Genomic DNA, 12,157 nt, shown 5'->3' with positions numbered 1-12,157 from the left:
CCTTTGGCGCCATCTGGTGGTTAGGACAGTACAGTCTCCTCACTGACATAACAGTATTTGCACTTTTGTTAAAGAAGCCATCAGACGAGTTCATCACAGGCTATGTAGAGAACACACAAAAAATTTAAAAACCTACATTTTGAAAATGTTGGATGACTTATCACGTGGATTCTTTACAGCAAGCACTAAAATGTTAATGTATCTCAAATGCATGTATGTATGTATCTTTATTTTATAATGAATTTTATTACAAAAGTGTTTTAGAAGCAACCTAAGCACACTCAACACTGTTTAGTGATTAAAAGATTTATTGTCTTCATTTTTAACAATCTGAAAATACAATTATACATGAATTAGCCAATGTTCTATTCAAGCAAGGCTGAGACATGTAATATAATGCAATATGGAAACAACGAAATGACAAAATTCTGAGAGGGTCACTATATACAGAGTTGAAATATATATATATATATATATATATATATATAGAAAATCAAATGGCAATGACGTTTACATCATTTTCAATTTCAACATCATATGGCATCCGATGACAGTGAATTAGAATACGTCCAAATGTTTCCCCAACCATGTCTTTATTGTTGACATGATGTGTGCGTTCGTTACCCTACATTTGTAACAATGTACATCCAACATACATGTAGTAAACACAGCATATTTTCCATCCCGTGGGAATATTTGTGTGTCACGCTCATCCGGCATGGTTGTGAGGTTCAGTGGACAGATTCATGCTCAGCTAATATTAAAAATGCGTCTCATTCAACAAATGTTTCCCACATTTCTGCATTTAGACCCAAATTGATGAAAACATTCCCAACAAATGTGTGAATCCAAGTAGTGCTTCAAAACCTGGGACAAGAAAAACTGTTTAGACCAGAGAACTTACACGTAAGATTAGCTGTGTAATAATAAGCCTGCCATTTGCGTCAGCTCTGTCATGTAAAACTGATCTGAAGAATCTCCAGAATATCTAGGGTGAATTATACAGTACACTGTTAAAGTCTTGCTCCTCTCATTTTTACTCATATCTTCCAGCTAAAAAGACAAAGTGTTGAGTATCCAAACTAGCTGCTGCAGATTACTAATATGCTGCTGGCATTATCTAAAGAGCAGTACATTGTAGATGTTACAGCTGTTTGGGGCTGACAAAGAGCACTCTGCGTTCTGTAAGCAGATCACCTCATCAAAGATTTATCCACCAGGTAAGTGGGACAAAGGCCGGAACAGGACACAGGACAAACTGATGACTTTTCTCTGCTTTTGCAATACTCAGTGCGCAGATGAGCCGTCTGTGTAAGATGCTGCTTTTCACACGTTTTGTTTTAAAGAGGCCATGTTCAGATTGGATTGTGCCCACTTCGACACTTCGCGTGTCTTTGTTTTTCTTTTGTCTTTCAATGAATAACCAGGGTCCCCAAGTCAAACATGCTTCATAATACATCAGAACACGACTGATACACATTACACATGCACACGACATTTCACATTCATGATCACAACAGCTGAACTTTCAGGTCACATATAGAAAAATTAAATTGGAGCTTTGCAGCTTTTGTCCAGTGATTATTGATAAAATTTCATTTGCACAGCTACATCATCTTTACATCATTTAAAATAGGATATATATCAATATTCCAAATTCACAGAGAAATGACAACAAGCTTATCTAAGGAAACAGATTTCTTTGAGCAGTCTTAGGATTACAACTCTGGCAGCAAAATGAAACAATTTAGAAAGTGCTTCTAGGAGCTTGATACAAAAATCTCATGGCTAACATTACGTGATAAGCATGTGATATTGTCTACAGAATGCATTAGCTGCTTCAGGGTTCAATAAGCCTTTGCCGAGTATGTCCGTGCCAGCTACTTTTCCATTCATTACATAATGGTGAGTATGGCTAATAAAGGGGGAAATATACATGCGATTACAGGCTTTTTCCCTCAATTTCCTCTCATCTATCACAAACCTCTATGTGTAAAGTTCTATGTGAAAAAGCTTCTATTGATTTTCAGGAAAGCAAATAGATAGATAGATAGATAGATAGATAGATAGTGCAGATGATCTCAGTTTAATTAAGGACATGTGCATTTATAGCAAATGTCTTCAGTGAGGAGAATCTGCATGTCACAGCTACTGTTAGCACTAAAAGACCAAGAGTTTGAGTCCACAAAACGTTCAGTGGGAGGTGTTTCACTGCTGTGTTTCACCCAAATCGAGCTGGTGAGGAGAGCAGCAACCACAGCACAGTCCTGTGTTTCCGGGGAGAGAGCGACAGGGTTGAAAGAGGACAAGGTCTTCCTCACTGTTCAGTGTACAGTGCAGAGTGAAGGATCAGGGAGGGGGAGGTGTTCGGTGAAGGCCTAGAGGTGGGCGTGTGAAGGTCGGGACTGCCGTGGGTCAGATGAGAGGAACAGAGGCCCAGTTCACTGTTTGGCTATGTCCCCTTTCTTCAGGATGATCTGTCGCTGCCAGGGGGCCAGCTTGGTCTCGTCGTAGCCCAGGGTCCGTAGTCGCTCCAGCTCCGTCTTCTCCTCTTTCTCCTTAGCCTGTTTGGCCTGCTGCTCTGCTTTTCTGGATGCATCCATGAAGGAAAAGTGGTCAAAAGTTGAGAAAGAAAAATCAAAATTAGAAATGTATGGATAGTTTTATAAGGTTTTGTTAAAACAATCATGAAATCTCCCCCTAAACCAGTTTATACAAAACAAAATGATATACATAAACCATGAAAAAGTATAAACTGTTTTGGGTACTTTGGTGTCGCGGACTGGGTTGTCCACATACTTCTTGCAATAAAAAGTATTTCTGCATATACAGTATCTTCCTCAGTAGACGTTTTTCATTGCAGGGGGTCCCTAGCAAAAAGGGGAGTTATTTATTTTCACTATAATGTCATTCATAAGTCACACAAAGGCAGAATCTATGATGTGTTTCATACACTTTCTGTTATAAGCCATCTGAAAGCAAAATTATTATCAGATGGAGTCGAATTTGTGGCCTTCTTTAGAGGGCTTTGGCATGAGAAAGTGAATACAGATAAGTCTGTAAGGATGCAGGCCTATATTGATGTACAAATCGCTCCTCAGCAGGTTTAATACCCTATGTCACTTATGATTCATCTTTTTAACCCTGTGTGATTTTTTAAAGGCTTTTTTCCCCATGGTCTGTACCATCCTGGGACATAACATGACAAGTTTTTGACCACTAGATGGAAACCTTGATCACAGATTCATACTCTCAGGATACATTAGGAAATTCTGGTTACTTGTTTTCTTATCATTGAACATGTTTTACAAGAGAATGAAACAAACATTAATATGTGGAATAAATCAAGTTTTTCTTACCTTTTTTGTTCCCTTTCACATCAGGAGAACATAAGCACAAGGAGAAAAGGTGTAAATATCTTAAACAGCAACAGCTTATTCCACAAGTTAAAGCCATTAGGACATTGTTAGGAGGCTTGCCAATGACAAAACAAAAGGAGGAGGTCACATAATCAGCATTAAGTGCAGATTCACTATAGTTCAGTGAAATGTGTAACGCAACACAGTAAAGACAGATAAATGGAAGGTCAAAATAGAACAAATTCATTCATTTGGAGTTTTTTGTATCTCACAATTAAACCACCTTTGAGTTATCTTATACTAAACCCACATCCAACAGTCAAAGCAGCAGTTGTGATTAGGTTCAAGTACTCCAGATTTCAAAATGTCTTTGTGAACCTGGTTACCCTTCTACCAGCTGAACGGACACTGACATTTTTAAGGACATCTTTTGGTTCCCAAACTGCTCCCTGAATAACAAACTGTAAACCACAGATTCAAACCCTACTTGACTTGCATTACATTCCAGTGGCCTAGAGGGATTATACTGTAAGGCCCCAGACATGCAGCACTGTGAGAACAAGTGCCAGATATGGTAGATACAATATCAGAAATAAGACTTAGTGCTGTCCAGTGAGTGAATTTAACACAGAGAGACATCAGGACAGCTGCATCAATTGTTCAAGCTAACAGGAAAGGCACAAAAATACTAAGAGAGTTCATTGTAACAGTGCTGTGCAAAAAGGCCTCATCACTGAATGTTAAAACCACACTATGGTGGTGTAAAGGTGCAAGCAATGTTTTCTTGCCACATAGTCTGATTTAGTGTTGTCTGAATGCCCCAGCTTATACTGGCTACAAAGAGGTGCATTTGCTAATCAAAACAGTAGAAAACGTATGCTTCTATCAACATAATGTGCCACCATACATCTTATGCATCTCAGATTTGTTTGAGGCATACAGGGTTGACTTCAGCATCATGTACAACCTCCAGATCTCACACTGTGGATGACACAGCATTAATCTTAGCAGGAACTGTGTGATGCTACTGCACGTAGCTCTTGGATTATTTGTCTTCCAATGAACTTCACATCCTTAATGTTAAGGGGTTTCTTGAAGAGGAGACACACTAACATAGACAAAAACAATGAGCACAATCTCCCCAGAATAAAAAATAGAAACACAGTTTCGTTGCTCACCTCTCTTCTTCTATTTTCTTCTTCATCATGTCTCTCCTCCAGGCTGGCATTGATGCCAGGCGAGCAGCCTCCTCCTCAGCCTACAGAGACAGAGGGGTCAGGGAAGAGACAGATAACGGCCCATACCAGTCAGTAAAGGATTGCAATTGTAACAGCAGCCCTCCTATCCCGCTTTGTATCCTCTCAACCCCTGTTAGAGGGATCACCCTCAGACAAATGTCAAGATTTCAAGTAAAAATTGAGTTGTCTTTCAAAGAAAATGCATAATGTATAGCTTGAAATACACTGTCTCTGTAACCCTCCTCTACTTGTGAAATGCAGTACATTTAATACAATCTATATTGTTTCAGGACACCATCATTATCAGTATCCTGTAACTACACAGGTCCTTCTGTTCCACTAGTCCTATCACTCGAGGAGGAGAAGTATTCAAGCCCTTCAAGCTGCAAGTTAGGACTGAATGATAAAGCTGAAGTGATCACAAAATATACATAAAACATGATATAATTTATTGATTTTTAATGCAATAAACTGTGTCCCACACTTGCATCATACACACTTAGTTTGAGTTCCTAGGTGGTTGTAAAACATTTAAAAAAAAAAAATTTGGTTGTCAAGGGTTTTCAAAACCACAACAAATCGATCACAATCAATCAAAGATGATTTTGTGATGTTCCATGCCTGCAGTCTCTCATAAAGTCTGTCTACATGCTAGAAAGGGCAGGGAAACATACAAAGAAAAAAGAACTGTTATCAAACATTATTCCAACCTATTAATCCAACCAACGCACACATACTCAAATGTCAATTTCTGAACAATAGCCTTTATGGAAGACTGAGAAGACTGAACACTGCATATAATGATCTGTGTAAACTGCTGTAAGTTCAGCAAACAGAGTTCACAATAGTCTTCCCTTGTAAAATAAAGCTCTTAAAATGAATGGGACACAGTTTTCAGGGCGTTCTCTCAGACAGCACACACAAACAGTAACCGGATCCTTTTCTCTCTTTCAGGCTGTAATCGGAGGTGTAGAGGGGGGAAGGGAGGGGCAGCCATCTTGGATTTCTCATCTTCGCCTGACAAGATACATTACCCGTTTATATTCCTCTTACTAAAGCTTTTCACTTGCCCTGGCAAACATGAATCCAGGTAAGATAATCTACACAGTGAATTTTTAATGATTCCCCTGGGAATTACAGAGAAAGAAAAAAAAAATCCAAACAAAAAATCTATGTGATAGATTTGCTATGAAGAGAGTTAAACTGCACATTGGTAATCAATTCACAAGGTATAATGTGGATTGGATTAACACTGAAATAAGGCAACTCACTGCACTGCTCCCAGCTTTACATGTTAGTTACTTTAAAATGGGTCATGTCATCCATGACACCCAAACGTTCAGTGATAGAAGATTTTCACCCTACTTTTGTCTCTTACTTACAGTTTGTTAGCTTTATATAAAGCAAAACTGATGTACCATTTAATTAAAATATATGTACCTTGTTAGCAGTATCCATTTCCAGTGACAACAAATGTCATCAAAGTTTAATTTTCATTTCAAATAAAACTGAATGTTACTTCATTATCAACAGTCACAGCACTGTTGGCTATAAAAGGCTTTTAACACAATTCAACAGCAGCAATGTAATATTACTAGTAGTAAAGAAGCAATTGCAAATTATTATGTATGTGCATGTGCATGTGTTAATATTGATACTAGTCTGACTAAACCAAACAACAGTAGCTTTATAACAAATTTACTTCAGGCCAAATTAAAGTTTAGAGAAGTGTTGCTGGGCCATTTCAGTAGAAAACAATGAAAAGGAAGGAAAAATTAAACAACACTCTACATAACCTCTACCTGATAAAAAATGTATTTGTTTTTGTGGTTAGGTTCTCATCATCTGTTGTGCCAACAGATTACACCCATGTGAGCCAGTGTGCAGCCAGCACATTGCATTAGCCTATTAAGAATCAGCCAAATTATGATGTCTTAACAAATTTTTGTCATGCCATGAAACATGTCCAAGGAACAGCTTGTTGACAATTACATCTTGTATTTTGTAAGAGTGGGTCATAAATTGACTGAGCGAGTCAGGCTGGATGCAGACAAGATTGGGGGTGTGTTTCATGACTGAGATGACTGAATTAGCTGCAAATAATAGGATATTACCTGTCACCAGTTTTGGCCCACACAGGCTTATATCATGAAAAAACCTTCAATAGGAATCCCAAATATATATACAAATATCTGTCCTTGTGCATTCCCAAAACATTCCCACACTTTTATGAATGTGCTATTTCCATTCACCAAGTCTGAAACACATACTGTAGATAATTATCTATATATATGCCTTTAAGTTTACCAGCTGACTGTGTTCCCTTTTGGGCTGTGAGTTGATCAAGATTCACTGTAACCTCCTTATGGCTCAGGTAAGCCACAGATAGCATGACTGCGGGTGGTGCTAAGAGGTTTATTTGAAGATAATCTCAATGCTGCAGAGAGACGTATGAGAATAGTGTGGTTCTTCTCTGAAACAAGCATCACAGCAGAGGATTACACAGTCAAGAGCTTGGTGTTTCACACACTGACTCTGTCGGTGATACGTCTATCGGTGTGATTTCTGTTCAGATAAATGAAATATTGTGATGATCACGTCTTTGAGTTGAGCAAACCCAACGGTTAAAGTAGAATGAGTTTGGAAAAAACTACGAAAATCATATAATCACAAAAATGTCAACAAACTTTATTACTAACAGCAATGTAGAAATCAAATAATAAAGGAACAAAAAAAAAACTGCGGTAAGTTTAAGCAAATTTTTCAAAAACACACATTATAAATTAAGTAACAAAAAGAGGAGACAGATTTAATAGAAGAATTACAAACAGTTAATGTGATGTTTTGTTTAGATGATAATCATTTTGTCAAGTGAATGTTTTAATTTGCTGTTAAAAAATGTTTGCAAATTTCGAGTTCTGAATCATTAATGAGGCAGTAACAAACTCTGAGCTGTTTCTGCAGGCCTTGCATTTACCATACCATCAATATGTGCAATCTACAGCCTACTGAAAGGCACGCACTGCATGAACAAAATCACGAGGTCACAGACTTAAAGACGACAGCCATTCGTAAACCACAACACAAACTTCTAAGATGTTAAATACAGGTGTGTAGAGTTTTACCAGTTATTCTCTTCATTACAGTGATGATCTAAGCAAACACACTTCATGACTTTTATGGCAAATCTTTTCCCTTTATAAACTTGTTATGCTAGCAGTGGTGTACCATGGCAGTCAATCATATTAGATTCAAAGAGCTCTTGGTTCAGCACAATTCAAAACTGAATGGTTGTAGCAAATCTGTCTTGTTATCCACTTCAGCACATGAAGGTGAGTTAATACAGCTAAGTGAATGCTCTTTGCTGTGCTGCAGTTGAGCTAACACACCAGATTAGTTTTCTTTCCAGTTTGAAGGTCAGTTTCCCTGACCCTCCTCTCTATGCATTCCTTCTTAAGTTGAACAAGTGGACTCTGTTCACATAGTTGTTAGATATCGAAAAGTTCAGCTTCCTTTTCTTTCCAAAAAGCAAAGCTTCTATCAATGTATCTGATGATCTCCTCATTGCTGAACTCTTTTAGCTCATAGATGACTTTAATTGAGTTTTCATCATGTTCACCTCTGGGTGGAGGTTTATCAATACGAGGTTCCTCCGTGACTTTAACAGTAACAGGTGGAACATTTTTCACTGTAACTGGTCCTGAGCTTTCTGTTTTGTCTTGCAGTGTCTCAGCTTTTGCTGTTACATCAGTATGTTGTACAGTTTTGGTTGTCACCCTCTGCATGTGGTCCTGCTCTGAACTGTTCCCATTAGAAACCACTGCCTCACTGGCTTTTACATCTCCCTGTGCCATGTCCTCCAGTGAAGTCATCTGGGTTTTCTGCTCTACATCCTGGCCATTGTCAGATATGCAGATTGATGCAGCAGGTGGTGGTGATGATGAAGAAATAGCTAATTGTAATGCTGGTGGGGAATCAGACTCTGGATTTAGAGGTAGGGGTGCAGAACAGGTAGGTGGTGGAGGAGGTGGAGGATGAGAGGGTGGGGGAGGGAGTGACTCCTGCGTTGTCATAAAGGACATGTCAGGAGACATGGAACGTAGAGAGGCTGTCATCATACCACCACCATCATTAGAGTCTCCAAAATACTTGATTTTTATGTCCTCAAAACCATCTGCCCAGTCTCGTTTCCCTTTCTCAATTTCCTCCATGACCTCCTTGTGAAACTGCCTTATGATCTCCCATTTCTGGCTACCAAGACGGTCAAACATCTCATAGCACAAGAGATGGCGGAATTTGCGCTCACTGCGAGACATGTTCATTTCCAACAACTGGAAGTAGCCAAGCATGAAGAGGTCAAGGGTTAGGCTTTCATAGCTCACAGGAGACCCGTTAATATGTGGCAAGAAGTGCTCTGGCCAGTAGATCATCTGGGCACGACTCAGCCTGCGGATTTGCCGTGTGGGCACTTGACTCATGATGGTCCTCCAGTGGCCAATAAGATTTCCCACTACCTGCTTTGACTTCATGAAAAGGAGGAGTTTGTCATCTTCACTCTGCATCTCTCCACCTATTTGTGCACTAAATTGGTTGTAGTCCTCCCAGCCTACGTCTAAATGATTTTCTCTTCTGACAGTATATTTAGTCCGATAAGATTCAGAGATAGTGTACTTCCTCCAGTGTTCCAGGAACAGGAAAACAATTCTCTCTTTTCTCATCTCAATGCATTCCTGGACATAACTTAGATCTGTCTGTACCTCCAAGCTTCTTGTTAGTTGATCATTATTTAAAATGGGGTCTGCAGAAAGAACCTGGTTGAACTGTTCAATATTAGGTGGAGCTATTACCTCAGAGGGTGCATATGTCTGAGGTGCATGAGATGCGACGACAACTGGCTCTTCAACAAAAGGTAAGACTGATTCCTCCACTGAAGGAGAATTTCCATTGGTATGAGACTGACTGACTCCAGCAGATGAACAAGGGACATCATCCTCACGAACTGTGTCTGGACAATAACTACATTCACTTACCACAGGGAGTGACCTCTTCCGTTTGTACACCCTATTTGCTTTGTTATCTCCAGACTGTGACTGATTCTGAATTTCATAGTTGGCCTTGAGGTTCTTCACTGAAACTCCGCACTGCTGTATCTCCTTCTCCACATCCTCTCTTGTTGAGAAGGACTGAGACCGCCCAATAAATCCTGTGCCAAATGATCCCGCTGGTTCAGACTGACCTATGCTCATATTCTTTCCTTCTTCTTGAGGATATCCGGAACATATGAGATCCAAAATGTCTATCTCCTTACCCCCCAACGTGGCAAGTAGAATGGCCATACTCTTGAGAAGGGTAGAAATCTTGCTGCACCAGGCTGGAAGGTCTTCAGCTTGGCCATGCACCTGTTTTGGGTTGACTGAAAAGTGCCCTTGGTTGAGAGCAGTAGAAACTGGTAAGAGCTGGTGAAGCTCCCGCTCCAGTTCTTCCAGCTCCCTCTCAACTTCTGAGACCTTGTGCATGACCTGCAGGTTCTCAATTTGCTTCTCAATACGGTTTAGGTCGTCCTCTGTCATCAGTTCCCCAAATGGTCCCAGAATGGCATTGTGGACATGGGAGTAGTGCCATTCCTGAGGCTGGTAATGTCCGCTTGCGGCAAACTAAATCAGAGGTCAAAGAAGACCAAAAGACAAGAAAGGGAAGGAGGGAGGTATTCCTTCAGCCTGAAGTTCCTGGTGTGAACACACACTTCAGCGCAAATCCATCTTGACACACAGGATTTACATGGATTTAGTGGTGCAATGGCACTGCCTCGAGCATAGAAATTCTCTTTTTGATTTTTGAGTCAAAGAGAACAGAAAAAGCTTTGTCCTTTTGAATTAATTGGTAAACTATAAATGAATTATACCGATATTGATTTGTATAGACTATTGATAAGCTTTACAGATTTGCACCGTGTACATCTGCATTTTTTTTTAGGCACATGACACTGCTGATCCGTATTTGCTCAATCCTTCTTCGCAACTGTACAGTTTAAGTTTTTGTTCTTGGTTAGCTTAAAGAGTATCTATCAAATGCTGAGAATTCTGCTTTTTACTGAAACCCAGCTTTGAGTTTTTCATATGTCTGCAACCAAAATATGATGTAACATGACACTATAGTGCAATGTTACAACACTTTTGAATACAGACATAGTGCAACAGACAGACACACTTCATTCCACACCCAACAGTGATACGTAACCACACTGGGTGTGGTTAGAGGTGCAGCAGAGTTGAAACTGTCAGAGGTCAGTGCAACCAAGGATTTTTTTTTCCCTGATCAAGGGACTTGGTGTGGTGTTTCAACATATCAATATCTGTTTGGAAAATGAAAGCCATTGTATTCGTTATATCCTAATAGTCCACTATTTATCCTATATTATATAATATACATTTTGCAGTATTTGCAATTTTAGGAGCTAAGTGATATACAAATGTAGTTTTCCCTTTCACTTAGTACTTGTTGTTCCTGGTTGACCTGTAGTGTGAATTGGCCTCACATCACACCACTGAATCAGCATGTAAAAGCTTGGAGCCGCAAAATTCCATCATCAAACACCAGCCCACACCGTGAATCCATTAGTCACGTGTGTTAATGTTGTGATGGGCATTGTAGCCAAGTATTCAATTCACTGCACCCCAAAGAGTATTTTGTCATTAGTGAAGACTATGAAAAGGAAAAAAATTAACATGCATACAGATAAATTAAGAAACAAAGAAATAATTTCAAAATTGGTGAGCACATTTAGTGTTATCTCAGTCCAATCCAATTACTAATAAGGTATCTTTCAATGCCTTATTTACAGAAGAATCTTTACCAGTGAAATACTTTATAGTCATCCTAGTTTACTATGTTCAGGCCTGACAGCCAGTTAGAAATTATGCCACTGCATCTGAACAAATGTGTTAAACACTACATGTCAGTATCACTTCAGGACAAGGGAGAGAAATTTATCCCTACTGGATCATTTAAGAGTACAAAATTGCAGTCCTTAATGGCAAAACATTATTTATCAGTCAAACTGAATCAGTCAAAATCACATATTTTATATATTGAGCCCTAACAGGACTAACAAGTGTTCAAATTGCCACTGTATGAATTACTAATATTACACCTTCAGTGAATTTTCATCAAGAGAAAAAGGTGGATGAGGATTTATTCTAAAGCCGAATGAATTTAGACACAAAGTTTATTCAGTGTTCAGTGTGCTGACTGAAACCCTTGCAAATAACTTGGGCTACGGCATTTGTCCTGAAGTTTAGCGGCAGGTGATGACAACTGCAAAAATGCTCAAAATGTGATCAAATCCTGAACTGCAGCTTATTTGACAATATTTTCCTGTGACTGTCATGGCAAGAAGGCATAGATGGTAAATGAACTTGTGAACTTGTAGCTGTGACTCCCACTGGATGTTTCATGCTCAACTCACTGTTTGACAACTATGAGTATGAGTACTAAAATACATTAATGCAGCCTCATTGTTCAAAATCACAAAAATCCACACTCAAATCCAAGCACCAGCTA

The 12,157-nt window shown here is 39.2% G+C and overlaps 1 protein-coding gene across 4 annotated transcripts in view; it reads right to left on the bottom strand.

The window, feature by feature from the left end:
* Positions 1–290: 290 nt before the first annotated feature.
* The window catches only part of espn (espin), a 40,033-nt gene continuing 28,166 nt past the window's right edge, over positions 291–12,157 (bottom strand). For 2 of the 4 annotated variants that reach the window (XM_046397355.1, XM_046397357.1), the window contains exons 12-14: positions 4,538–4,617; positions 3,360–3,371; positions 291–2,589 (exon numbers count right to left, since the gene is read on the bottom strand). In XM_046397355.1, coding sequence (XP_046253311.1) covers positions 2,442–2,589; positions 3,360–3,371; positions 4,538–4,617 — 240 coding nt within the window. In that variant the 3' untranslated portion in view covers positions 291–2,441. Of the gene's footprint in view, positions 2,590–3,359; positions 3,372–4,537; positions 4,618–7,310; positions 10,252–12,157 lie in introns of those variants that run through there. The other 2 variants (XM_046397353.1, XM_046397354.1) reach the window with 1 other exon arrangement.

This window comes from Scatophagus argus, chromosome 8, assembly GCF_020382885.2.
Source record: "Scatophagus argus isolate fScaArg1 chromosome 8, fScaArg1.pri, whole genome shotgun sequence".
In the NCBI taxonomy this organism is placed as follows: Eukaryota; Metazoa; Chordata; class Actinopteri; family Scatophagidae; genus Scatophagus; species Scatophagus argus.
Note: the sequence above shows the minus strand (reverse complement) of the source record. Positions and strands in the feature narration are given on the sequence as shown.